This window comes from Neofelis nebulosa, chromosome 4, assembly GCF_028018385.1.
Source record: "Neofelis nebulosa isolate mNeoNeb1 chromosome 4, mNeoNeb1.pri, whole genome shotgun sequence".
Lineage (NCBI taxonomy): Eukaryota > Metazoa > Chordata > Mammalia > Carnivora > Felidae > Neofelis > Neofelis nebulosa.
Genome location: NC_080785.1, coordinates 149139198 through 149166410, shown reverse-complemented (window position 1 = coordinate 149166410; position 27213 = coordinate 149139198). Strand labels below are relative to the sequence as shown.

General features: G+C 51.7%; 1 protein-coding gene across 1 annotated transcript in view; it reads left to right on the top strand.

Annotated features, from left to right (window-relative positions):
* DNAH1 (dynein axonemal heavy chain 1) overlaps positions 1-27213 on the top strand; it is a 78470-nt gene that overhangs the window by 19214 nt on the left and 32043 nt on the right. Inside the window, exons 9-32 of the mRNA XM_058726697.1 lie at positions 8774-8931; positions 9695-9906; positions 10522-10820; positions 12181-12331; positions 13119-13312; positions 13408-13633; positions 14128-14247; positions 14546-14628; positions 15732-15873; positions 16369-16524; positions 16908-17106; positions 17186-17439; positions 17946-18158; positions 19656-19820; positions 20529-20650; positions 20751-20856; positions 21356-21535; positions 22182-22322; positions 22942-23105; positions 23295-23408; positions 24164-24352; positions 24646-24751; positions 25463-25576; positions 26027-26176. Coding sequence (XP_058582680.1) covers positions 8774-8931; positions 9695-9906; positions 10522-10820; positions 12181-12331; positions 13119-13312; positions 13408-13633; positions 14128-14247; positions 14546-14628; positions 15732-15873; positions 16369-16524; positions 16908-17106; positions 17186-17439; positions 17946-18158; positions 19656-19820; positions 20529-20650; positions 20751-20856; positions 21356-21535; positions 22182-22322; positions 22942-23105; positions 23295-23408; positions 24164-24352; positions 24646-24751; positions 25463-25576; positions 26027-26176 — 3958 coding nt within the window. The remainder of the gene's footprint in view (positions 1-8773; positions 8932-9694; positions 9907-10521; positions 10821-12180; positions 12332-13118; positions 13313-13407; positions 13634-14127; positions 14248-14545; positions 14629-15731; positions 15874-16368; positions 16525-16907; positions 17107-17185; positions 17440-17945; positions 18159-19655; positions 19821-20528; positions 20651-20750; positions 20857-21355; positions 21536-22181; positions 22323-22941; positions 23106-23294; positions 23409-24163; positions 24353-24645; positions 24752-25462; positions 25577-26026; positions 26177-27213) is intronic.

The following is a 27213-nucleotide window of genomic DNA, read 5'->3' as shown; positions in this document are numbered from 1 at the left end:
TGTCCAAGAACAAAGAATGTTCATTCATTTGTTCAAGACTACTTTTGGGAGCACCCGTTTGGCTCAGTTGGTTGAGTGTCCGACTTTTGATTTCAGCTCAGGTCATGATATCAACATTGTGGGATCAAGCCCTGTGTTGGGCTCTATGCTGAGTGTGGAGACTGTTTAAGATTCTCTCTCTCCCTCTACCCCTCTCCCACACTCATGCGCGCACTCTCTCTCAAAAAAAAAAAAAAAAAGACTACTTTTGTGTCTTTCAGGAATGCTTTACATTTTTCTCATGTAGGTTTTGCATATTTCTTATTATTTTGTCTTCTTTGTTGCTATTGTAAATGGGATTTTCTCTACTATTGCTCCTACTGATTTTTGTATGCTAATTTTATATCCTGTTACAAACAATCCTTACTGAATTGTTTGAATGTGTTTTATTATTGATTCTCCAGGGTTTTCTTATATTTTTCTTTTTTCTTTTTTTTTTTTTTTAAGTTTGCTTATTTAGATAGAGACAGCACGAGCAGAGGAGGGGCAGAGAGAGAGGGAGACAGAGAATCCCAAGCAAGTTCCGCACTGTCAGTGAAGAGCCCAACATGGGGCTCGAACTCAGGGCCTGAACTCACAAAACTGTGAGATCATGACCTGAACTGAAATCAAGAGTTGGGCACTTAACTGGCTGAGCGTCCCAGGCACCCCTCTCCAGGACTTTCTTTCTTTTTTTTTTTTTTTTTAAATTTTTTTTTTTTTAACATTTATTTATATTTTGAGACAGAGAGAGACAGAGCATGAACGGGGAGGGTCAGAGAGAGGGAGACACAGAATCTGAAACAGGCTCCAGGCTCTGAGCTGTCAGCACAGAGCCCGACGCGGGGCTCGAACTCATGGACCGCGAGATCATGACCTGAGCCGAAGTCGGCCGCTTAACCGACTGAGCCACCCAGGCGCCCCTCTCCAGGACTTTCTAAGTATACATTACCTGTAAATAGAATTTTACTTTTTCTTCTCCAGTTCTTATTCCTCTAATCACTTTCTCTTGTTTAATTGCATTTTCTAATACTTCCAGTACAATATTGAATAGTAGCGGAGATGGTAGGCATCCCTACCTGTTCCTAATATTAGTGGAGGTACCTCTAGTAAGTTTCCCCCTTAAGAAAATTCTAACTTTAGGGGTGCCTGGGTGCTCAGTCGGTTAAGCCTCTGACTTTCGCTCAGGTCATGACCTCTCAGTTTGTGAGTTCAAGACTTGCACTGGGCTTTCTGCTCTCAGTGCAGAGCCTGCTTTGGATCCTCTGTCTCTATCTTGGTCTCTCTCTGTCTCTGTCCCTGCCCTGCTCTCATTCTCTCTCTCTCTCAAAAAATAAACATTAAAAAAAAAAGAAAAAAAAGAAAATGCTAGCTTTGGGACTTTATTTAATGTATCCATTGAAACTTCTATTTTCTTAAGTGTTTACTTATCACAGCCTTTAAAAGTACCTATGGAGAGGGATGCCTGGGTGGCTCAGTTGGTTAAGTGTCTGACTTCGGCTCAGGTCATAATCTCATTGTTCATGAGTTTAAGCCCTGCATCGGACTCTGTGCTGACAGCTCGGAGCCTGGAGCCTGCTTCAGATTCTGTGTCTCTCTCTTCCCCTCCCCTGTTCATGCTCTGTCTCTGTCTCTGTCTCTCTCTCTCTCTAAAAAAAAAAAAAAAAAAAAAAAAAAAAAAAATATATATATATATATATATATATATATATATATATATATATATATAATAATAAAGTACTTATGGAGATATTCATATAATTTTCCTCCTTAGATCTATTAACATTGTATATTATATTAATTGATTTCCTAATATTGAAACAATCTTGTATTCCTTTAATAAATCCCATCTGGCCATGGCGTATCATTTTTTTAAAATATGGTATTGTTGGGTTCTATTGGTTAGCATGCTTTCTAGAACTTTTGCATTGATGGAAGGGATGTTGGCCTATAATTTTTTTCATACTGTCTCTATCAGGTTTGAAGCAACTAAAAATGGGAGGATAAAGGAATGAGGAAAGTAGATTGAAGTCAAGATTGTTATAAAGGAACATGAAGGGAGTTGAAGGATACCATTAAAACTTGACAAAACAGATATTAACAAGTTAAATTAGAAAGCAGGGGATTTGGGGCTTGCTTCATAAGAAGAATGTTGATGTTTTCCTTCATTTTCCATACTCTGGAGCAATTTTTGGTGTATTGAGGCTATCTGGTTATTCCCTTCTGCAATCATTTGGACATAATGTTTTTGGTGGGATAGTTCTCTAGTAGGAATTGGTCTATTTAAGCTTATATTCCCAATTTGGGGGTCAGTTTTGGCATACTTTCTTTCTCTAAAAAAATCATCCATGTTTTCTAGGTTTTAAAATGCATTTGCATAGAATTTTGCAAAGTGGTCTCTTATGATTTAACAATTTTTTTGTTTCAATGTTGACTTCCCCTTATCACCTCCTTTTTTTTTCTTTTCAAATTTTGTTTAAATTCTAGTTAGTTAACATGCTGTCACTTCTTATTGTGTAGAGTTATGCTCTCTCCCTTTCTTTGCTTTATTGAGTTACTTAGTGATTTGTTTGGTGTGTTAATTTTTTTAAAATAGGAATTTGATTTATTAACTTGACTGTTTTCTACATCTACCTCATTAATTTCTACTTTTATTATTTCCTTTCTTGTCCCTTGCTTTGGCTTGTATTTTGTATTTTGTTATGTTTATAGTGTGTGTGTGTGTGTGTGTGTGCACATGCACTAGAAATTTAATTCACTTATTTACATTCTTGCTTATAAATGCGTTTATAAATGTGTCTAATGAACTTTCTTCTGATAAATGCTTAAAAAATAGTCCACAGATTCTGATATGTAGTATTTCATTTTTTTAATTCCAAAAATTTAGTTTGTATTTCCCATTTCATTACAGACTTGTTTAGGGGCACCTGGGTGGCTCAGTCAGTTAGGCGTCTGACTTTGGCTCAGGTCATGATCTTGCGGTTTGTGGGTTCAAGCCTGGCTCTCTGCTGTCAGCACAGAGTCTACTTCAGATCCTCTGTCCCTCTCTGCCCCTGCCCCTGCCCCACTCCCTCTTCCTCTCTGTCTCTCTCTCAAAAATAAATAAACATTAAAAAAAAAAGAATTGTTTAACAGGTTTCACAATTTTCCATGTGGAAAGGACTTGTTAAAATTTGTTAATAATTTTTACTTTAATTGCATTGAGATCAGGGAGTGTTATTTATAATATTTCTACTCTACAGAACTTGCTGATGTTTTCTCTGTGACCTAATATATAGTCAGTTTTTTGCTGAATGTCCCATTTGCATGTGAGAAGAGGTGTATCCCTCTAGTTAGGGTATAAGAGTTTTTATATATACATATATGCCAGAAAATCTATCTTATTGATTATGTTATTTATGTCTTCTGTGTCTTTACTTATTTTTGCCCACAGAGAGTAGTGTGTTACACTATCATTACTAATTGTGGCTTTTAGCATTAAAAAATGTCCTTGAGGACTGTGCCTGGGTGGCTCAGTCAGTTGAGCATCTGACTCTTGGTTTTGGCTCAAGTCATGATCTCACAGTTTGTGAGTTCTAGCTCCGTGTCATCAGGCTCCGTGCTGGCAGTGCAGAGCCTGCTTGAGATTCTCTCCCTGCCCCTCTCCTGCTTGCACACGTGCTCTCTCTCTCTCTCAAAATAAATAAATAAACTAAAAAAAAAAGTGTCCTTGATCAGGTAAAATGCTTTTTGATCAGAATTTTACTTTGTTTGATATCAGAATTGTAACCTGATTTTTTGTTATTTCCATTTTTCTGATACATTTTTTCCCAGCTCTCTGTTTTTAGCCTTTCTGAGTTAGTTGTTTTACATAGGTTTCTTGTTATTAGCATATAGCCAGATCTTACTTTGTGAGTGAGATTAAAAATCTTTTTCTTGTAATAAGTGAGTTAAGCACGTTCACATTTATTTATAGAGCTGGTATGTTTGATCTCAGTTCTGTATTTCCTTCTTTGCATGATGTATTTTCTTTGTTCTTTCACTTTTTAAATTTCTTTTGGTATTTGGGAATATTTGTGCCTTATTTTGGTGGTTTCTTTTGTATTAAACCTTTTATAGTGCCTTGAATCCCCTGCTTTCTTATTTAACTAGTTAATATCTGTTTTGTCAGGTTTCAGTGGTATCCTTCGACTCCCTTCGTGTTCCTTTGTAACAATCTTGACTTTAATCTACTTTCCTCATTCCTTTCTCCTCCCATTTTTAGTTGCTTTTTTCTCCTTATTATTTAATATGATATTCTTCCACTCTCATACTTATCTTTGTTTTGTTTTTATTTTTAAAAATAAAATTGATCGATTGATTGTAGGCTCTTTGCCCAATGTGGGGCTCAAGCTCACAGCTTGCTCTATGGACTGAGACAGCCAGCAGCTCTTATCTCTGTTTTAGTCTTAAATCTACAATTAAGTGGATTAAGTGTATCAACCTTTTCTTCTGAAATTTCTCCCATCATCCAGTAGCGGAGGGTAAGGGGGGTAGGGGGTCAATCCTCTTTTTTATATCCTTCTAGGTTCTTGGCTGGGACTCTGTAATACAAGACAGGTTAGCAAAAGAAGAGCTTGCAAATTTACATGTTTCCCTTAACATGGGAACCTTCTTAAAGAAATGAAGACCTGAGGAAGTTAAACCTACACTAGGTTTGATGAAAAGTGGAAAGTTGTGGGGATAGTGGCAAGACAAAAAGATATGAGCTAAGCGTAGTAAACTGAGGAAAACTTAGCAAGGCCTCTTCACTGGGATTCCACTTGGCATCACTCCATCTTGGAGTTAGGGATGTCCTGTGCTCTGGGTATAAGGAGGGCACTTCTTACATGAGGGTCTTCTGACCTGCTTCCGGGGAAGGCCGTTTCTCAAACTGCTCCAGCTTAAAACATTCAAGATGCCAAGGTACCATATTTTGTACCATATTTTGGGATAGTATGTCTTGAACCTCACCAGTCTCTTGGTTGGATGAAGCTACTTTTCTAGTAGATTCCTCATAAAGGGTTCAAGGCTATAGTGTTCCTAGAGTTCTTGCATGTTTAGAACTTGACAAACAACTTGATTGGAATAAAGTTCTTGGTTCACACTTTTATTGCTTGAGTTTTTGGGTTTTTTTTATAATACTGCTCTTTTGTTGCCTTGCTTTGAATGTTGATTTTGAGAGACCCAATGCCAGTCCCACTCCCTTTCCTTTGAAAGTTGTTTGATTTTTTGGCTTGGAGGCCTTGGTGTTTTTTGTTTGTTTTTTTTAACAATCTTTAAAGTCTAAGCATTTTACTAGTTTACATCTCAGAGTTGATCATTCTGGGTCAATTTTCCTTAGTACAACATGGGCCTTTTAAATACATAGATTGAGATATTCTTTTATTTCTGGAAATTTCTCTTGGATTATAGTTTTAAATATTAGTTGTGTTCCTTTATCCAGTTTTTCTTTATCAGATTCCATTATATATCTCTATCTATCTATCTTGCTTTGCTTTTTTACCTATTTCTAATTTAACCACTTTCTGTCCCTTTTAGTTCTTTTTTTTTTTTTGCCTTATTTTAATTTTCTTGGTTATATTCCTTTCTTCAATGTATTTTATTAAATTTTTTTTTACTTTATTAAATTTTTTGACTTTATTCTTCCGTAGGCACCTCATAATTTTGCCTTCCTTCCAGAGATAATTTTGTTTCCTCCATCTTCTTGCTGTTTGCCCATTTCTGTGTTTTAGTTGTGAGTTTCGGATTCAAGGTATTTTTCATATGCCCACATACTTGTGTGAAGATATTTGGTTCAGTTTGAAGTTAGTTTTCCTTTGCTTTGTCTTTGTTTTTTCTTTGAGGGATAGGTGAGAATTTTCATCAGGGAAGGTGCTCTCTCTTTCAGTAGCTTTATGTAAATGTGGTTACTTTCACCTATTCAGTTCAGGGATTTGGGGTGATTTACAAGATTCCTAGTTTCAGGGCGCCCTCTTCTGTTAGGATAGCAAACTATTAAAAATTTTTTTTAAGTTTATTTTATTTTGAGAGAGAGAGAGAGAGAGAGAGAACAAGTGGAGGGGGTGCAGAGAGAGAGAGAGAGAGAGAGAGGAAGAGAGAATCCCAAGCAGGCTCTGCACAGTGCAGAGCCTGATGTGGGGCTGGAACCCACGAACTGTGAGATGGTGACCTGAGCCGAAGTTAAAACGCTTAACCGACTGAGTCACCCAGATGCCCCCGTTTGTTTTTTTAAGTGGATGTGTGTGTGTGTGTGTGTGTGTGTGTGTGTTGGAGAGAGGGCTTGTCCTCCAAGTTGTTTGTTCTCTCTTATCTTGCAAGACTCTAATTTTTTACTTTTGCTTCCTTTTCTATCACCCTTCAATCTCCAAAGTACTCCTCTTCTTTTACCTTCCCCTTAATGTCATGATGCCTTTCAAAGAATATTATCTTGGGGGTACCTGGGTGGTTTAGTTGGTTAAGCGTCTGACTCTCGATTTTGGCTCAGGTCACGACCTCAGGATTCGTGGGATTGAGCCCCATGTCAGGTTGTGCGCTGTCATTCGGGTTGTGCGCTGACAGCGCAGAGACTGCTTGTCTCTGCCCCTCTCCCCGCCTCAAAATAAATAAAGAAACTTTAAAAGAAAAATGTTACCTTGAATGCAAGCACAGAGGCCCCTTCCTTGTCCTAAGTGCTCTGCTTCTCCAGAACTCAGTCAGTGTTCTTGCAGTTGGGGTGGACTTTCTGTCTTGCTGGTAGGATCTTAGACCAAGCTTAGGGCTCCCACTGCTCCCCTCTTCTGCACAGTTTTTTTCAGACAGCCTTCGTTTTCCAGGCAGGCTGGCAGCGGGAGGGTGAGTAGTAGCTCACTGGGAACAGATGATTATTCTTCTAAAGATAATGTGAAGTTTGGGCATTTTCTTTATTCTGCTTATGCTAAAGGTGAGGGTTTAGGAAGCACTATTTGTCCTTTTCTTTTTTCCCTTCTTTCCTTTTTTTTTTTTTAGAGCATGATGGGAAATTGGAATTGATGTAGCCACCATTACCTTGGTGGTCCAGAATTCCATTTCTTGAGTTTTGTATCATTGGCAGTGTGTTTGGCTTTCATAACAAATATGCTGGGCTCAGATTGGCCTAGATAGTAGGAGAATCCACTGTTTTGCCTGTAACTAGGAACTGGGTGCAGGATGTGCCAGCTTAGTGTGCCGGGGCTGTCTCCAGGGTGTGCTGGCTTCATCCCCAGGCGGGATGGCAGCAGCAGTTTCCGAAGCACAAAGTCCAGAGTCCACTGAGTCCTGCCGTAGATTGGATTCCCTTGAGGCAGAGCCGGTTTGAGGGATTCTTATACAATTGAGTTCTTTATGAAGTCCTCTCAGGAGACATCTCTAAGGGAGTGAAGGCCACAGGATGTAATGGAGGAAGCAGCTGGGCAGAGATGTGATTTTAGGAGAAGTACTGCCTCTGATCTCACAGGGAACTCTGAAGCATTTGTCTTGAGGAAGATGGGACAAGGGGGCTTGATTTTACAGCTCGGTGTCAGTTGTTGATTATAACTGAGTCACATTCCCACTCCTAAGCCAATTAGCAGGTTGAGCTCCACCATGACCGGCTTAGACAGGTGAGATAACCCAGAGCTAACCCAGACTTGTCAGCTTCCTCGAAGTCCAGTGAGAGAGGAGAGAGTTCTAGAGCAGCAGTCAGGTCCAATTAGGAGGAAGTGGATGTCAGGCAGGCAGCCATGTGTGTGACAAGTGTCTCTCTTGTGCCAGGCACAGGGGCACAGCAGTGAACGCACCCCATGAAGGGCCTGCCCTCCTGGGCTCTCAGTCTGGCCAGGAAGACACACAATAAGAAAATGAGGTGATTCAGGGTTTTGATAGGTACTGTGGAGACCAGGAAAGACAAGGGAACAGAGATATCATGGAGGGGCTCCTTTACATTAGATGGTCAGAGAAGGCCTCACTGGGGTGGTAACATTTGAGTTGAGTCCTGGAAAAAGTAAGGGGAGAACAGGATGCTGACTGAGGGAACAACAGTGAATGAATGGAATGAATGAAAGAAATGCCCTTAGGGGGTCAGGAGCACTGGGACTGGGGAGGCACTTTGGGGGCACAAATGAGGCTGCCCTCGTCCAGAGGGGGCAAGGCTCGTCTTAGATAGAAACCCTAAGGGGGGAGCCTGGGCTGGTCAGGCAGAAGTAGGAGTGGGTCAACCAGGGTGTGGCCACCAGAGGAAACAGTGTATGCAAAGGCTATGAGGTGAGAGCTCAGCGCTGCCTGTGGCTGGGGTGGGGTGACCAGAGAGGAGAACAAGCAGGGGCTGGAGCGCCTCTTGGGGCTCAGGAAGAGGTTTGGCTTTATCCTAGGATGTAGGGACCCAGGGACCCAGGGACCCAGGATGGATTTTTAGCAAGAGAAGGAGGTGCTTATACTTGAGTTTTGTGGGGAGTGGATTGGAATGGGCAGGGGTGAAAGTGAGGGCACCAGGCAGGGAGGGTGCCTTGTCGGGATGACATTGAGAAGTGAGAAGCAAAACAGGCAGACTTGAACTGATGTGATGGGGAAGAGGGGGTGGCATGAAAGAGGGAGGGGACAAGGGTGATGGAGGTTAGTGGCCGGGGGCCAGGTGGGAGGTGTGCTCATGAATCCGGAAGGGAAGCCCCAAACTCATGCCCACAGGTTAACGCTAGAGGAGAGTGGGCCCCAGCCAGCCCACAGCGTGGGGGTGACAGGATATATGGAGCCCCCTGACGTCCCTGTCCCCCCTCTCCATTGGCAGCGTTCTGGAGCACCTCAGCAATCTCTCCAGAGAAGTGAACCTGGACTATGAGCGCAGCATGAACAAAATCAACTTTGACCAGATTGTCTCCTCCAAGCCTGACATGTTCTCCTACGTGACCCTGCCTAAGAAGGAGGAGGAGAAGGTGCCCAGGCAAGGTGAGGGGCGTTGGACAAAGACCCCATGGCCACCCCCCTGGCCACAGCCCTCCTGCCCTCCCTTCACAGCACCCACCGTGCTTCTTCTCCAGCTGCCTGGAGGGCTAGGGTCGGGGTGGGGGTCAATGAAGACTCCTTTAAAAACCAGTAGTGTGAGCAGGGCTGAAGGAGCCAGGTAAATGTGTACTAGAACAGCAACTGTTGAGAAATGGATGAAAGGGCTCTGATGGTCTGACTGAGGAACATACCTCCCGCCCTTCCTCCAGTAGCAGGAGCAGGTGGCATTGCTACAGCCCCATTTGACTTGTGGCAGACTGAGTCTCAGAGTAGGACACTAGTTCCCCCAAGTCTTCCTTTCTTTGAGTTCCCTGATGCCCGTGAATTTCATTCCTGTGAAATGCCCAGGAAGCTGGGGCAGTGCATGGGCGGTGGGCACTCCAAGGGTCCTGGTGCCCACATCTCCTTCGCTTGGTGCTGGGTTATGTTGCAGCATGGGTGGGAGTGAAGGGGGAGATGGTCTGTGACTCTCCTGCACTTCAAAGGGGTCAGTGACCCAGAGGGGCCTGGAGGGGATTCATTTACTCACCCAGAGTGGGCAGCTCATTGCAAAGCTGTAGGGCCACTCTGGAAGGTCTTGGGAAAAGAGGGGTTCTGGGGACGTGGGTGTCTCTTTGGGAGGAGACAGGAGTTGCATCTCTCCATCAACACCCCTGATGTTGTCCCAGGCCAATCTGACACTGGCCCTCTACCGCCATCCCTGCAGGGCTGGTGAGTGTTCCCAAGTACCCCTTCCGGGAGCAGAAAGAAGATTTTACCTTTGTGTCCCTGCTTACACGGCCAGAGGTTATCACGGCCCTCAGCAAGGTGCGGGCTGAGTGCAACAAGGTGACTGCCATGTCCCTGTTCCACTCAAACCTCTCCAAGTACAGCCGCCTGGAAGAGTTTGAGCAGATTCAGTCACAGACCTTCTCTCAGGTGCGTGGTCATCAAGGGCACGGAGGGCTGCACACAGGCCAGAGCCTTGGAGCTGACTGGGTAGTGGTGAGGCTGTGGGCTCTTGTTCTCTTTAAAACCTAGACCTTGTGGGAGGATGGGGGGTGGTGCTCCCAGGAAGATGGCTCATCCCAGAGAAGAAAGGAAGCCCAAGGTAGTCACTTTCCAGCCAACCCTGGTGGCCTCTGAAGCAGACCCCTTGTATTGGAAAGGAGAGCAGGAACCCCACATACCTCCTAAGAATTGGGGTGTGAGGGAAGAAGGGTACAGCCTTGTGGGGGATCATCACCAGATGGTCCAGAGAAAAGCTCCTCTTCTCTGTTTCATTCTGTGTCTCTCTTTCTCTGCTCATTTCCTGTGTCTCAGTCTCTGTCTCTTTCTTAGCTGGAGGAAAAGTCCTGTTTCTGCTGTCCCCTTTCCCTTTCCCCCAGAGCATCCCTGGTCCCCAGGGTCACAGGAGGGTGCTGGTTGGTAGGGGTGGGGGAAAATCCTTCCGTGGTCATCTGGGTCCTGGGACCGCCCCAGCACAGAAATGCACGTAGCTGTGGGCAGCACGTTCCTGGGGCGGCCGCCTGATGCCACCCATGGCCACTCCAGGTGCAGATGTTCCTAAAGGACAGCTGGATCAGCACGCTCAAGGTGGCCATGCGTAGCAGCTTGCGTGACATGAGCAAGGGCTGGTATAACCTCTACGAAACCAACTGGGAGGTGTACCTCATGTCGAAGTTGCGCAAGCTGATGGAGCTGATCAAGTACATGCTGCAGGACACGCTGCGTTTCCTGGTGCAGGACTCACTGGCCAGCTTCTCGCAGTTCATCAGCGACGCTTGCTGCAGCGTGCTCGACTGCGCTGACGACATGGTCTGGGGCGAGGACTTCATCAACAGCCCCTACAGGTTGGGGGAGGTGCCTGGTGACCCCACTGCCACTCCTTGCTAGGCCCCAGGGGCTAGGCTGGTGCAGGGTGGGGGGAGGAGGGCAGCCAAGATGAGGGTGCCCAGCACTGCCAGGTCTCGGATGGCAAGGAGAGCCAGGGAATGTCCCACCAGCTCCGGCTTGCATGTCTCTGGTGACCTTCGTTTTCTCGGTCGGCAGTTACTCTTTGAGTACTTGCCATGAACCAGGTGGGGTTCTAGGGGAATAAGAGACGCATGACTCCTACTCTCACGGGTAGGAGACTGCAAACAAATGAATCAGTAGCTGGTCATGGCCAATCTTGGCAGGGGGTGTGACAGACCCTGGGTGGGGCAGGGGAATTTGCCAGGGGTTCAGGGTCATCTGAATGAAGACCTGAGACTGTGAGGAAACTGGCTGCAGAGATGCTAAGGAGGGGCGCCGGTGGAGGGACCAGAGACTCGGAGGGGGAGGAAGAACTCGGGGCGGTCGAGGAAGGAAAGGCTAGAGCTATGGCTGGAGCAGGGAAGGCCGGTCAGGATGGCATGGGAGAAGTTGCAGTGGCAGGCCAGATCACAGAGCCTCCTGGGGTCATGGTCCGGGGCTAGGTTTATTCTAAGTTTGGTTAGCGGCCACCAGAGGGGAGTTATAATCTGATTAAACGATGCTCTGGATTTGTGGGGACAAGTGAGGCAGAAGACAATATGACCAAGTCTCCTACCATTGCTAGACGAGGGAGATGACAGAGGGGGCTGGGATCTGAGGGCAGCAGATTTGGGGCCATGCATGGGTGGCAGTGCTATAGGCCGGGCTGCAGGAGGATGTGCAGTGGGAGGAGGGGAGGGGAGGAGATGAGCTGACTCCTGGGGTCCGCAGCTAGCACTGAGCCCTGAGGGGAGCTGGCAGGAGTTAGGGGACACAGAATGTTTGAGATGCCCATTAAAGGTCCAGGAGGGTGGTCTAGAGTGCAGCAGGGAAGCCTGGCTGGGATCTAGGCTTGAGGGTTGCTGGTGTGTGGTGGGCATCTGAAGTTAAAGATGGTGCCTCCCAGGGAGAGCACAGGGGCCACAAGGGCCCATAGTCTGGCCGACCTGCCCTGATGACCTCAGGACCGCATGGGGAGCCCTCCATCTCCCTGGTGCCAGTGGACCTCTGGGCAAGTGGCAGAAACGGAATAGGCTTTGGTAACTAAGTTACCAGTGTTTTTCTGGTAACAGGTTTCTGGGAGGAGGGAGGAGGCACTTCTCATGCATGGAGAAGCTTGAGAGCCATCATGCTGGCAGGAAGGGCAGAGGGCTGGGTCTGCTGCTTGCAGACCTCCTCAGGCCCCTGCCCACCGTCAGCCCAATCATTGCCCCACAGGCCCCGGAAGAATCCCCTATTCATTGTGGACCTGGTGCTGGATAGCTCAGGGGTGCACTATAGCACGTCACTGGAGCAGTTTGAGACATCTCTGCTCAACCTCTTCGACAAGGGCATCCTGGCCACGCACACGGTGCCCCAGCTGGAGAAGGTACAACTGTAGCTCGAGGCCAGGGCCCCTGCTGCCCTGGCTGCTAGCGGCTACTGAGCTGCAGGCTAACCGTATTACAGTGGTTCAGCTTTCGTACGGGCCTCCCACCTGGCCGGCAGTGTGCTCAGCCCTTTAATTCTTGAATGGCTCACTTACTCCTCACTACAAGTTGCCCTGAGAACCATTAGCATCTCCATTTTGTTGTGAGACTTGGAGAGGTCTAGCATAAGGGCACAAAGCGCCTAAGTGTCAAACCTACTGTTCAAACCGGGCTCACTCACCCACCCCTGTCACAGCCGTTCGCGTCCAGATTCCACCCTCTTTATCCCACCCAGCTCCTGGCCTCTCTCTTCAGCTAAGATGTGGGTGCAGACTGACCTCCACAGTCAGGACCCCTTGTCAGAAGTCCCTGCTCATCACCACACCTACGTACATCCCACTGCTCCGGGCCCAAGAGCTTCTGGAACTTCAGGCCCCTCTTGTCTCCCCTGCTGGTTAGCCAAAGCCATTGGTGACCTGGTGGCCCTGTCTGCTCCTTTCCTGGGCACTGGACCGAGTCAGGCCCAGGTAGAGGAAGACGCTACCCTTTGGTCGGGCTCATGAGGCTTCCAGCCCTATATTAGTCCACAGCCCGCTCTCAGAGACACCACAGCAAACCCTCTCCCTGACCCCCACCACGCTGTCTGTGATTGGCTGCACTGCTGCCCATTCTGGCTTCGGGTCTCATCTCCAACCCCTCTGCCCACCTGCCTGCCCCATGGCTCACCCCCTGCCTTTGGCTCCACAGCTGGTGATGGAGGACATCTTTATCAGCGGCGACCCCCTGCTGGAGTCCGTGGGGCTCCACGAGCCACTGGTGGAGGAGCTGCGGGCTGTCATCGCCAATGCTGTGCGCAAGGCCATGATCCCACTGCAGGCCTATGCCAGGGAATACCAAAAATATCTGGAGCTGAATAACAATGACATTACCACCTTCCTCAAGTACGTGCATGCATCTGAGGGTGTCTGTGTGTCGGTGTGACACCGGGCCACCCACTTACCACCCTCTGCCCCTCGTGTGTGCCCACTGTCCACAGGGCCTACCAGACACAGTGCCCATCAGCCGAGGAGGTACGGGAAGTGGTGCTTACCCACCTGCGGGAGAAAGAGATTCTGGACAGCTCGCTGCCCAGCAGTGTCGTCATTGGGCCCTTCTACATCAACGTTGACAATGTCAAGCAGAGCCTGTCCAAGAAGCGCAAGGCCTTGGCCACTTCCATGTTGGACATCCTGGCCAAGAACCTGCACAAGGAGGTGGACAATGTAAGTGCCCAGCCACCTGGCCCTGGTGACTGCAGCAGCACATGCACTCTTGCATACTGGGTGAACTCCCAGGAACAAGGTGTCCCTAGGCAGGGCCAGGGTGTCTGCAGATGCCCAGGCTGATGGGAGGATCTGGAAGTCACCCTGCCTTGACCCTGTCTGTGGAGAGGCATCCCATGTGGAAGGTCTCAGGGAATGGGTACTGTTAGCTCTCTCCATAGACCTGGAAAGACCTGGGAACCCCTCCCAAAGACAGGCCATTTCAGGGAACTGAGGGCATGCAAGTGCAGGCCTCAGGAGTCCCATGCATGTGTTCACTGGACACAGGAGGCTGGGGGGGGGGGGACCTTGGCTCCCCAGCGAGTCAGCTGCAGGGTATGGCGGGGTGGCGGCAGTTACCTGTTGGGAGACACGGGGGTCCAGGAAGAAGGAGCAGGCCCCAGGAATGGCCAGGGAGGGTGCATGGCCTCCCTAGCCCCTCCTCTCACCGCCAGGTCTGTGAGGAGTTTCGCAGCATCAGCCGCAAGATCTATGAGAAGCCCAACAGCATCGAGGAGCTGGCTGAGCTTCGCGAGTGGATGAAGGGCATCCCTGAGAAGCTGGTGGGGCTAGAGGTGAGGCGGGTGTAGGAGGGACCAGAGGCTGGTGTCTGGGGGCTCGGAGATCAGGAGCCGGGAGGCCGGAGGTGAGGTAGACCCAGAAGATGGAGGTTTGGAGGGTCATGAGGCTGGATGCATGGTGGACGTTCAGAGCCATGCTGTCTGGGAGGCCAGACAGAAGGTATGGGTTGGGGGCTGGGTTGGGGCTCCCCAACTCCAGGCCTCGCCTCTCTGGAAGAGAGCAGCCTTTCTTTAGCACTTGACCACTTTGGGGTCCCACACACGCAGTTCTCATTACCACCTGTCCATGCAGGAGCGGATTGTGAAGGTCATGGACGACTACCAGGTCATGGATGAATTCCTTTACAACCTCAGCACAGAAGACTTCAATGACAAGTGAGTGGGAGCTTGGCTCCCATCCCAGAGGGTAGGGAAAGAGGTGCCGAGACGCATGGCTCTCAAATATCCCTGAGGCCACAGGCTGTGTGGTTATACCAGAAATGCCTGCCAAGTTGTCAGAGACCATGGCTCCACATGGGCCAGGGCCAGGGCCAGGTGGCCAATGGGGCAGAAGGAAATCATTTAAACCTCTTGGCCTAGGGACCCTGCTGCCCCCTCACCCTGTCTCCATTCTCTATACCATTGTCAGCCTGACACACACATGTTCACATGGGCCTAGGATCCCCTTGTTTGTGGTAGGGACCCTTTGGGATCCTTGGGAGCACTGAGTGAAGGCAAAGTCAGACCGGTGGTCAGTCCCTGGGGAGGAGTGCTTGTCTCCACCCAACTCAAGAGCCTTGTGGGAGATGGCTTTAGGTTGGAGTTTTGCTCCCAGAAACCCCTTGTCTGCCCTGCCTCACAGACTAGGGGTGCCTTCAGAATGTCAGGGCCTGGGAAAGGTTGGAACTATCTCCTGGGAACCCTGCCAAGAGCCCCAAGCATCAACCCTCCAGGGCATCCTGGTGCCCAGGGTGGGCTTCCCGCAAGGTCAGCATTGCTAGGCCAGATTTAGGCAGAATTCTCGAATCCTACAGGGCCCCCACATCAGCCAGGCAAAGGGAATTGGTCTGATATGAAGGAAGTTAGCCTGGTGGCCCTGGTTGGTCACCAAGGAAATAGAGACTAAAGGCTGTTGCTTTGTCTCATGGGAGGTAAGGCCCCTCCAGACCCTAGAATGTAAGAGGGAAGCTCAGCATCGCCTCTCTCATTTCCAGCCCCATTCTCCCTCTTGCCCCATCACTGCACTGGGCACCTTGGACCTGCATCTCCCTGGATGCTGAGCATAGCTCCCAGACCAGTCACAGGGCAGGGACTGCCTCCAACCCTGATGGTGGCAATGGCTGCCTCCAGCTCACTTCTACTTTTACTGGCCCTGGCTGGCTCCAGCGGCCGCCTGGATTCCTCCATTCTCCCCTTAACCCTGGGTGTCCCTGTCTGGCCTGGTCACCCTATGATTTCAGCTGTGACCTTCCCCCCATCTCCATCCCTGCACCATCCAGATGGGCTGCCAGCAACTGGCCTTCTAAGATCCTTGGGCAGATAGAGATCGTGCAGCAGCAGCATATAGAAGATGAGGAGAAGTTCCGCAAAATCCAGATCATGGATCAGAACAACTTCCAGGAGAAGCTGGAAGGGCTGCAGGTGGGGCCAGTTGAGGGGTCTTCTAGGACTCGCTCCCCACCGCACATGCGCTCCGGGCCCAGGCCTGGCTTTATGTATGCAGGAGGGGCTATGGCAATGTTTGGTGGATGAACTGGTGGGTGGATGAAAGAACAGCTGAAAGAATGGGCTGAAAGGCTGGATGGGTGCCTAGGCAGCAAGGTCCAGAAAATTCAAGGTTGCAAAGAGCCCCAGCTCTTCTGTTGTGTCCTCTGAGCCCCGGGCGGCAATGGGCACAGTGTTCAGGGTACTGGGTCTCCCTCTGACCTTGCTGTGTTACCCTGGGGCGGTTAGCCTGCCTGTGATGGGCCAGGAAGCTGTTCACTCCAGGAGAAGAAAGTGCCCCCAGAACTGGGAAGTGTTGACGCCTAGGAACTTCGGGCCTCTGTGTGTGTGTGTGGGGGGGGTGGGGGGTGGGAAACGCATGCACATGGTTGGGGCCCCAGAGGCCTCTGACCCCAGCTCCTCGGCCCACAGCTGGTGGTAGCTGGCTTCACCACACATGTGGAGATTGCACGAGCACACGAGATTGCCAACGAGGTGCGGCGGGTCAAAAAGCAGCTGAAGGATTGCCAGCAGCTAGCGATGCTGTACAACAACCGGGAGCGCATCTTCGGCTTGCCCATCACCAATGTAGGACTCCTGTGGCACTCCAGCCAGCAGCCCCCAGGGCTCAAGGAAGAGCCCACAGCGTCTGTGGCCGTATCTGAACCCAGCTGGGCCCTGGGTGGCAGGGCCCTGACATTTGGGGGGTGGGGCTGAGCAGGTTGCAGAGAGGGAATAGCTCAGCCCTGGCCCTCAGGGCAAGGGGACAGTTGGAACCAGGCAGAAGGTTTTGCTGAGCCACTCAGAGCCCAGAACCTGTGCGCATCAGGAAGAAGGGAGGCCAGGCCAGGGCTCATGGGGACAGGATCAGGGACAGCAGCTAGGAGTAAGGAGGGGGAGGGGACCTGGCCCAAGTTTGGACAGAGACCGGGAAGCACCCCAAGACAGCCTTGGTTCGTCTGCCCCTGTAGTACGACAAGCTCTCCAGGATGGTGAAGGAGTTCCAGCCCTTCCTGGATCTCTGGACCACAGCCTCTGACTGGCTGCGCTGGTCTGAGAGCTGGATGAATGACCCCCTGTCAGCCATCGACTCTGAGCAGCTGGAGAAGAATGTCATCGAGTCCTTTAAGACCATGCACAAGTGCGTGAAGCAGTTCAAGGACATCCCAGGTAGGCAGCCAAGCCGGCCTGTCCCCTCTTTCCCTGCCTGTGCTGGCTGTTTGTCACACCTGCCTGTTCTGCCTGGCAGCCTGCCAGGAAGTGGCCTTAGACATCAGGGCCCGCATCGAGGAGTTCAAGCCATACATCCCACTGATCCAGGGGCTACGCAACCCTGGCATGCGGAACCGGCACTGGGAGGTGCTGTCCAATGAGATCAACATTAATGTCAGGCCCAAGGCCAACCTGACCTTCGCCCGCTGCCTCGAGATGAACCTGCAGGACCACATCGAGAGCATCAGCAAGGTGGCAGAGGTGGCTGGCAAGGAATACGCCATTGAGCAGGTGGGTGGCCACCAGCAGGCCCTGCCTGAAGGCATAGGAGTTTGACAGTACTGGGCCCCATCCCTGGGGTCATTCACTAGGCTCAGGGGTTGAGGTGCATTCTATTTGGTGACCAATCATGTACATAAAGTGCTTGGTGCGTTGTTATTACTCATTTACTCCTCTCGAATACTTCTTGGCCCAGGAAAGAGCTGATAACAGATGGGTAAATTAAGGCTCAGAAAGGTTCAGCACCTGTCCAGGGTGACATAGCCAGTAAGGGCTAGAACTGGGACCAGAACTTCTTAGTTTCCTCTCAATACATGCAGCACGTGTGTGCATACCAGCTGGCCTTAAATTCGGACTAGGGCCCACGGGGGATTTGTTAACCAGACAAGCAGAGAATATTTACCAGAGGGCCACGATCAAGGCTGGACAGAGCCTGCTCTTCCCTGCCCAGTGCTGGTCATGCGGCATGTGGGCCAGCTCCTTCCTGGGACCCAGCTTCGACTCACCCCCCACCCCAGGCACTGGACAAGATGGAGAAGGAGTGGTCGACCATCCTGTTCAATGTGCTGCCCTACAAGGAGACAGAGACCTACATCCTCAAGAGCCCAGACGAGGCCTCACAGCTGCTTGATGACCACATTGTCATGACCCAGAGCATGTCCTTCTCACCCTACAAGAAGCCCTTCGAGCAGCGCATCAACTCCTGGGAGAACAAGTTGAAGCTGACCCAGGTGGGCTCTCCCTGTCCTCACTCACCCCTCCCAGCCCTCACAGAGGCAGCCCTTTATGGCGTCTGGGTGGGACTCAAAGTGGCAGAGTGCCTTGCCCAGGTTTGCCCTGCTCCTATAGCTCTGACAGGCTTCTCTCATTCAGAGAAGAACAGCTAGTATGAGGCTGTCCATCTCTGAGGTTCGGCTGCCAGAGAAGGCAATTCAGGATGTGAGGGTAGGGCTAGTGTTTGGTCTGCTACTATGGCTGGGGAGAGGCTCGGGAGGCATCTGGTCTTGGGGCTAGCACCTTCAGTCTCAAAACTTTCTGGGCTGGTTGCCACAAGGCCCTGAGGCTCCTCAGTGCCCTCTCTTCTCTGCCCTGAGCCTCCCATTTCCATTTCATTTGGAGCTGGCTCAGAGGGAGGGGGCACTGGGGACTGCCCCTCTCCGGGGCTCTCAAGGCCAAGGCAAGAGCTGTCTGCAGAGCCTTGGAGGACTGTCCTGGGGCTAGGCCTACTGGTATGATTCTTACAGTCCCTTCCCTGGGACCTTCCTGGGAGCTGTTCAGAAACCTCCAGTGAAGGCCAGGAGCCAAGTGAGGAGGTCTTATCCATGTGCTCCTTGGATCACTCAGAGATGCCCGAGTTCATCAGCATTGTCCCTGGGTCTCCCTGGGTCACACTGTCCCCTCCACCTGAAGTTTCATCCCTTCCTGCCGTCCCCTCCAAGGCTCAGCATCCATCAGCCCTCACTGACTCCCCCACAACCACCTGTAAGATGGCCCCTGGTAGCTCTTACAGAGCCCATCACCCTTGCTGGGCCCTTGGTGATTCAGAGGCAGAACTAGCTGTTTCATGGACCATGGACACCTCTAGTGCAGGGAGCATATCCTGTTTCCCTCTGTTTCTCACATGGGTGTGGCACAGGCCCAGCACAGAATGGCTGAAACACACACATCTCTTGAGGAAAGGAATGAATGAATGAATGGAGGAATTTGCACTGATAGGAAAAGAGATAAATCCTTAAAGAAGGATTTGGAGGTAGAAGTAGAAAGTGGCTTGTTTTGAAGGTGTCTCACTCTTGGACTCATGTTTCAGAGAGCATTTTATGGATCTCATGCTCAGGTCTCAAGACACCTCAGAGAATCCTGGGGTCATAAATCCAAAAGTCCTTCCGGGAAAGGAGACTGGTGTGACATTCCATGTGTTGGACTCTTCCCTCTGTTACTTCAGGGTTTACTGGTGTGAGTGTGTTTCTCTCGTAAGGAAGAGAGAAAGCCCCCCTGTTGGAGGCTTGGGTGTCCTGTGGGGCACTTTGACTTTATCTGGAGGGGAGGGCCTCTGTGCAACCTTTGTTCCCTGAGGTCCCGTTACTGGCAGTGTCATCTAGAGATTCACCTGTGGATGCTGGCTCTGGTGTCCAGTGGTCTGCTGAGCACTCTGGTGGGGTGAAATCTCTAGGTCATGGAGGACAGGACCCAACTGAGACCCCAGCCCTGACAGTCCATGCCCTGTCCAGGAGGTGCTGGAGGAGTGGCTGAACTGTCAACGGTCCTGGCTCTACTTGGAGCCCATCTTCAACTCTGAGGACATCAATCGGCAGTTGCCTGTGGAGAGCAAGCGCTACCAGACAATGGAGCGGATCTGGAGGAAGATCATGAAGAATGCCTACGAGAACCGGGAGGCGAGCTCACATGGGGATAGGAGGGGGCAGCTGGGACCACTGAGGGCCCTGGTTACATTGTTGGGAGCCTCCTGGTCTCTTCTCTCCCTGAACAAGTAAGACTGAAGGACAAGTCCCAAGTCCTGTGTCTCCCTGATTGGACTCCCCAGTCTCAAGACATACTCCTCAGAAACACAACAGTTGGTTTTCTTCTTGCAGATTTGCAGTCTACATTAGCATTTTAAAGTCTCTGACAAGTCCTGCAACAAATCAAACTCCTTGGCTTTGTTTAACCCTAATGTTTTTGACTATAGACTTTTTTTCTGTGGATTGACAGGGGTGATGAATGTGGGCCCTGGCTCGGGGCCATTTTCCTGCCCTCTTTCCTTCCCAGCTCCTATTGGTGGTCTCTGGCCAGCATGCGTGCCCTCTGAGCCCACCTTGCCGTGTCCCAGTTTGACCATGCTAACTTTTTTTTTTTAATTTTTAAACATTTATTCATTTTTGAGAGATAGAGTCAGAGTGTGAGCCAGGGAGGGCAGAGAGGAGACACAGAATCCAAAGCAGGCTCCAGGCTCTGAGCTGTCAGCACAGCGCCGGACTTGGGGCTCTAACTCACAAACTACGAGACCATGACCTGAGCCGAAGTAGAACGCTTGACCGACTGAGCCACCCAGGTGCCCTCTGACCATGCTCACTTCTACTTTCTCTCTGGCCTGGGCCATGCAGGTGATCAATGTGTGTTCTGACCAGAGGCTGCTGGACAGTCTGCGGGACTGCAGCAAGCTGCTGGATATGGTGCAGAAGGGCCTCAGCGAGTACTTGGAGACCAAGCGGGGCGCCTTCCCCAGGTGGGCACCACCTGGCCCGTGTCCACTCAGGCGGTATCTGCCCACGAGGCTGGGGCACAGAGGCTGCCTAACCCGCTCCCTCACCCTGTTCCCCTGGCAGATTCTACTTCCTGTCAGATGACGAATTACTTGAGATTTTGTCCCAGACGAAGGACCCCACGGCCGTGCAGCCCCATCTGCGCAAGTGCTTTGAGAACATTGCCCGGGTGGGTAACTGGGCCTGGGGCTCAGGCCTTGGAGTTCTGGGGAACCTTCCCAAGGAGGACAGCTCTTCTCTGGCCCCAAATCCTTTTAGCAGGAAATGAGGTGATGAGTGAGATTCCTGGCCTTTGGAGACAGCCGGGGCCTGTGGGAGGAAGGGCAGCTGTAGAACCCCCAGCTCAGGGGAGTTCTGTCTCTCTAGTACACTGAGGTGCTGGCTGAGCCAAGAGACCCAGGAAGCCGAGGCTCCTGAATCACCTCATCTCATCTGTGTCTCCAAGGGAGGTCACACAAGCCTGGGCGAAAGGGGGACACACAGCACAGGCTCCGCCTCCTTCCCCAAGTGGGCTGGGCCGCATCTGGGGACAAGGCAGGCCCATCCCGCACACATGCAGTTGAGGGAGTGGGTGGAGGGGGCAGGGCCAGCCCTGGGGCTATGGTGGTCGGGCCACCCCACCGGGCACACAGTGGGTAAGGCCTCTCTTGCCCCGCCCCTGCCCACAGCTGCTGTTCCAGGAGGACCTGGAGATCACACACATGTACTCAGCAGAGGGTGAAGAGGTAAAGCTGTCCTTCTCCATCTACCCATCCAGCAACGTGGAGGACTGGCTGCGGGAGGTGGAGCGCAGCATGAAGGCCAGCATGCGGGACATCATCGAGAGGGCCATCAAGGCCTACCCCACAGTGAGCCGTGCCTCCCATGCCGACACAGCCTCTGTGCCCCCCTGCTCCATCACGGGGCTGCCTGCCTGCCGGCCGGCCTCATCCTCAAGCTCTGCCTTGACCACTGCTGCTCGCAGGAGCAGAGCCAGGGGCTCTCTGGGGGCAGGCAGTCCTTGAGGTTACTGGAGGAGGAGTCTGAAAATGCTCCCAAAATGAGACATGCCCCTGATAATAACCAACCACTGTGGTTGTGTTTCAGGCACTCACTGTGAGCCTGGCCTGACCGGGGCCCTCCCCCATATTATCTCCCTCAGTCCATGGTCAGCAGCTCGCCTAGGTGTTAAGCCTTATCGTATAGAGTCAGTTCAGAGCCGTTCTCTGCCCAAAGGCATGTGATTTGAAAGTGACAGTCAGGATCTGAACCCAGGACTGTGTGTTCCCTGATCCTAGGCTCCCACCCTTCAATTGCAAGGTCTCCTCTGCTGAGGAAATGATGACTCTGCCCAAATGACTCTGCCAGGAGGCCTAGAGCTTAATGGCTTCTCTGCTTCTGAGGCGGAATTAACTACTTGGGCCTAGAAGCACAGATGAAGTTGAAGCAAACAAGAGGATGCAGGGTTGGGGCTGACAGCCGCCTGGGTCAGCCCTGCCTATGTTATCTTTCTAGATGCCCAGGACCCAATGGGTTCTAAACTGGCCTGGCCAGGTGACCATCGCTGGATGCCAGACCCACTGGACCATGGAGGTGGCAGAGGCCCTGGAGGCCGGTAATCTCAGTAACAAGCTGTTCCCCCAGCTTGCTCAGCAGGTGGGAGATCACTATCTGCTCCCCCCCATGCACCCCTTACCCTGGGAGAACCCAGTCCCTTGAGGACGTTTTCCTATATTGATCCTGTAAGGGGCCTGGAGTGAGATCTAAAGAGCAATAGACCAGACACCTCCAGAGATGAGTGTCTCAGAACCAGCCACTGGTGGGAGAGACTGGAGGTCTGAGGAGAGTTCTGAGCCCAAGCAAGTGCCCCTCTCCTGATGGTCAGTGAGAGAGTCACACACCTGGGGCCTTCTTGCACTGTGCCGTGGGCTCTCCTTAGTCTGTACACCGGCTCCTCACCACACCCCTTCCTCAAGCCCCTTGCCAGGCTCCACCAGCTGGCTCTCAGAGGCTCAGATGACACTGTATGCTGCAGGGAGGCAGATGCCACGCATGTGCCTCTGCTTTTATCTGCTCTCCTGCCAGACTTCCCAGGTGGCCAATGTCCTGCCTGCCCTCTCCCTGCCTAGTTCTGTGCCCCTTCCCATCCTAGACCATAAGAGGCCCCCAGAATAGAGATTATTCCTGGCAGAAGCCCACCATCTGTGCAAGGGAGGGGAAACCTACCTGCAGTGTGATCATGCCAATATCTGACAGTTTCTCCACGCTCCTGCAGCTCAGTGACCTGGTGGCCCTGGTGCGGGGGAAGCTGTCCCGCATGCAACGAGCTGTGCTATCAGCACTAATTGTCATTGAGGTCCATGCCAAGGATGTGGTGAGCAAGCTGATCCAGGAGAATATAGTCAGTGTGAATGACTTTGAGTGGATCTCACAGCTGAGGTGAGGATGCAGGGGCCCCTGGGCCCGGCCGTATCCAGGGCCAGGGCAGGGTGGAGAGGCAGTCTACATTAGGCCCTGGCACAAGCTGGGCAGGGGGCCTTGATGCCCTCATTCCCCACCTTGCCTTGGCCACATACCCAGTGGCCCATGGTCCCCATGACCTGGGAACCCATCTCCCTGAAATGCTAGGTACTACTGGATGAATAACAACCTGTACATCCGGGCTGTGAATGCCGAGTTCATCTATGGCTATGAGTACCTAGGCAACAGTGGGAGGCTTGTGATCACGCCCCTGACCGATAGGTGAGCATCCCCCTCCCCATGTACCCTCCTACCCTGGGAGCCTCCCTCCAGCTCTGGCTGGCCTAAGAGTTTGGGAACCACAAGGTACTATCAGTCATCAAAACAGTGCAAGGTTAGGAGCAGGAGTTTCAGGTTCAAAACCAGTTCTGCCCATCATAGGCTGAGGGACCTTGAACAGGTGACTCAACTCTACGTGCCCCAGTTTCCTCTGCAGCCTCCTCAGGGTGGTTATGAGAATTTTGCCAGCCAAGGTCTAAAGCTTTTAGCCACACATGTGGCACTCAGTAAGCATCTAACGGATGAGCTTTACTAATTTCATCAGTGAAAGCCTTCTTTCAACGTACCAGAAAAATTGATCTTGAGAGAAACAAGATCCTGTTCCTTTTGTACAGTGAACAATTCTCTTCTAAAATAATCAGTCATTTCCTCTGGCCACTTGTACTTAGCAGCAGTTGAATTTTCAAATTTGGTTTTGAAGAAGGAAAGTGAAGTGTGGTCAGAGGTCAGCCATCCCAGCAGGTCCCTGAGCGAAGCTCTGCAGGGTCATGGGGCCAAGTGGGGGAAGCACTGGGCAGGTGGCTGAGGGCCCCAGTCCTGACCCCAGCAGCCAAGGCTGGGCACACGTGGGGCCCTGACAGGAGGGAGAAGCAAGAGCCACTATCCACGAGGCCCAGCACAGGAAGGCTCTCTCTCCCTGTCTCTGGGAATCCTGAGGAAGGAGCGTGGCCCATGCCTACCTCCTCTCACTCGTGCAGGTGCTACCTGACTCTGACCGGGGCCCTGCACCTCAAGTTTGGGGGTGCCCCAGCTGGCCCAGCTGGCACAGGGAAAACTGAAACCACTAAAGACCTGGGCAAGGCCTTGGCCATCCAGACAGTGGTGTTCAACTGCTCTGACCAGCTTGACTTCATGGCCATGGGCAAGTTCTTCAAGGGCCTGGCCAGGTGAGGCTGGGCATGAGGTTGGTCCAGGACAGGGCAGGAAGGCTGACCTCTCCCAGGGACACTGCCTGAGACTCCCAGGAGCATCACAGGGTGGAGGAGGGGACAGGATGGAATAATAGCAGTCAAAGACTCAGTCCCTAATGGGCACTGGGCTGAGGTGGTGGGTGTTGGGAATATGTCCAAGCTGGCAGAGATGATCATTATAAGCTTCCTCTCAGCAGAGTCACAGGGGGCTTTGGAGATGTCAAGTGAGCTCTGAGCTCATATCCCCCCATTGTTCTTACCTTATTCAGTGCCGGGGCCTGGGCCTGCTTTGATGAGTTCAATCGCATTGATATTGAGGTGCTATCTGTGGTAGCCCAGCAGATCACCACCATCCAGAAGGCTCAGCAACAGCGTGTGAGCATCCTGGGTTCCACCACCACCCCATGCCTCCCTCAAGTTACCACCACATCACTTCAACTATCCTCAGCATGCCCACGCTGCCACGTGGCTCCTCATACCGGCGGCATCAAAAGCCAGGCACTCAGGCCTGCCCTGAGCCCAGCCTGTTTCATCTCACAGGGGACTGGGCAGTCCCAGTCCCCCTTGTGGAACTGTCCCTGAGGGGCTTTTGTAGCCAGTCAGAGAGCCCACGCCCTCGCCCCACTCCAGGTGTAACTTTCAGGCCGGCTGTGGTGGAGGAAGGGGTTCCTTATGGACATCCTGACCCTTATGGAAAGCCCCAGCCATTTGTCCCTTCTCTAGCCTCATTCAGAGTGGCCAGAGTTCTCCTCCTGGAGACAAGAACTGGGAGGCTGGCAGGTGCCCAACCCCACCCCAGTAGGGTGCTGGGTCCTAGTCAGAGCTGAGTTTGCCCAAGTCTAGGAGAACCAGTGTCAGGAACTGGGGGTAGGGTGTGGGTAGCAGGAGATATGTGAAGACCTCAGGGAGCCGGGACCTGGGAGGCCACTGGTAGCTACCGGGACCAGAGGTCTTAGGTCAGATCCTGAGGAGCCAATCCTCTCTCCTGGGCTGAGCAGCTATAGCTGGGACAGGGTATCCACAGGGAACAAGGGGCCCATCCAGAGAGGAGGCAGGTGAGTCAACCCCTCCCCTCCCCCCACATAGGTGGAACGCTTCATGTTTGAAGGTGTCGAGATCCCACTCGTTCCATCCTGTGCTGTGTTTATCACCATGAACCCAGGATATGCTGGTCGCACCGAGCTTCCTGATAACCTGAAGGCGAGTTTGGGCATAGGGCAGACCTAGTGACTTCTCAGGGTACTGGAAAGCCCTGCAGCTGTGGCCTCAGAGGTGCCACAGAACTTATGTGAGGACACACAGCTGTGGGACATCAGGGATGATGACCCCCGTGGCATCCCTCCTGCCCAGTGTCCTGAGACCCACCCTGCAGCCATGGAGAGGAGACCCCGGGCTCGTCCTCAGGTTTGGGAGAAGTCAGGGGGCAGGTTCAGGTCAATACGAAGGCCCGATTTCTAATGAGTAGAGTGGTCCAGCCACAGGGGAGGATACACCTCAGCTATGGCAGGCAAGATGCAGAGGGGAATTCAAGCATCGGTGAGGCAGGAGGGTAGTGAGGCTGCCTTCTGAAAACCAGGCAGTCCAGAGAGTGAGTTGTGGTCTGGGAGGGGAGGCCTGCTTCTCCGTTCACGTGTGCACTCCGTGCCCCAGGCGCTCTTCCGGCCTGTGGCCATGATGGTCCCGGATTATGCCATGATTGCGGAGATCTCCCTCTACTCCTTTGGCTTCAACGAGGCCAGCGTGCTGGCCAAGAAGATCACAACCACCTTCAAGCTGTCTTCCGAGCAGCTCAGCTCACAGGTGAGGAGGCCCTGCCCCGACCAGGTTCCAGGGTGTGAGAGCTGCCATCTGCTCCCGGTGAGCCCCATAGGATGGGAATTACATCCCCACCTCTCAGCTGAGGGCTAGTTCAGATGCAAGGGAGGGTCAAACGTAGGAAACCAAGGGCCACACAACCCAAGGCTGAGGAACAAGTACATTGGGTCTTACGGGAGCCCTGCTTCCCCCCAAGCCCCGCACCATGGGCCATCCATTTGGCATGCTGAGCCCAGCTTCTGGGACAGCTGCAGTGGACACCAGTGCGGACACCAGCACTGGTGGGTAAGCTTTCCCGTTTGGCTCCCTTCTCAGGCAGGCTCCCCCTTTGCAGTGGCAGAGATGAGCCAAGCTCTGGGCTTACATGCTGCCCGCTTAGTTTCTCTTTCTTAATAGTTGTAGAAAAAGTCCCTGGTGTCATCCTAATGGGCCCCTTCTGGGTGACCTGCTCATGCATGAACACCAGTCACTGTGGCCAGGGGGAAGCCGTGCGGCCTTTGGCCAGGGGTGCCCCCCAAAACCCACGTGCTGGAGGAAATGCAGTCTGTTCCCAGGAAAAGCAGCAGCTGCCCGTCACAGTACGGCCCGGGAGCAAGAACCCCTACACACCTTCTTTGTAACCATCCACTTTCAAAGATGCTGCCCTCCCGTCAGACTCACTGTACCCACGTGGTTCTGGAAAGGCAGTCAACCCTTCTCAAGTGCCAGTGACTCAAAGTGTAGCCCAGTCTCTTCATCCTGCACCAAGTCTGAGACTTCTGGAAGTGCGCTGGTCCGTGGGTCAGGTCTAGATGTAGCTCTCATGGTCTGGCCTCATAGACAAAAATGATAAATTTAAGGGGCACCTGGGTGGCTCAGTCGGTTAAGCATCCAACTTTGGCTCAGGTCACGATCTCGCAGTTCATAGGTTCGAGCCCCGAATCGGGCTCTGTGCTGACAGTTCAGAGCCTGGAGCCTGCTTCAGATTGTGTCTTCCTCTCTCTGCTTCTCCCCCGCTCATGGTCTCTCATGCTCTCAAAAAT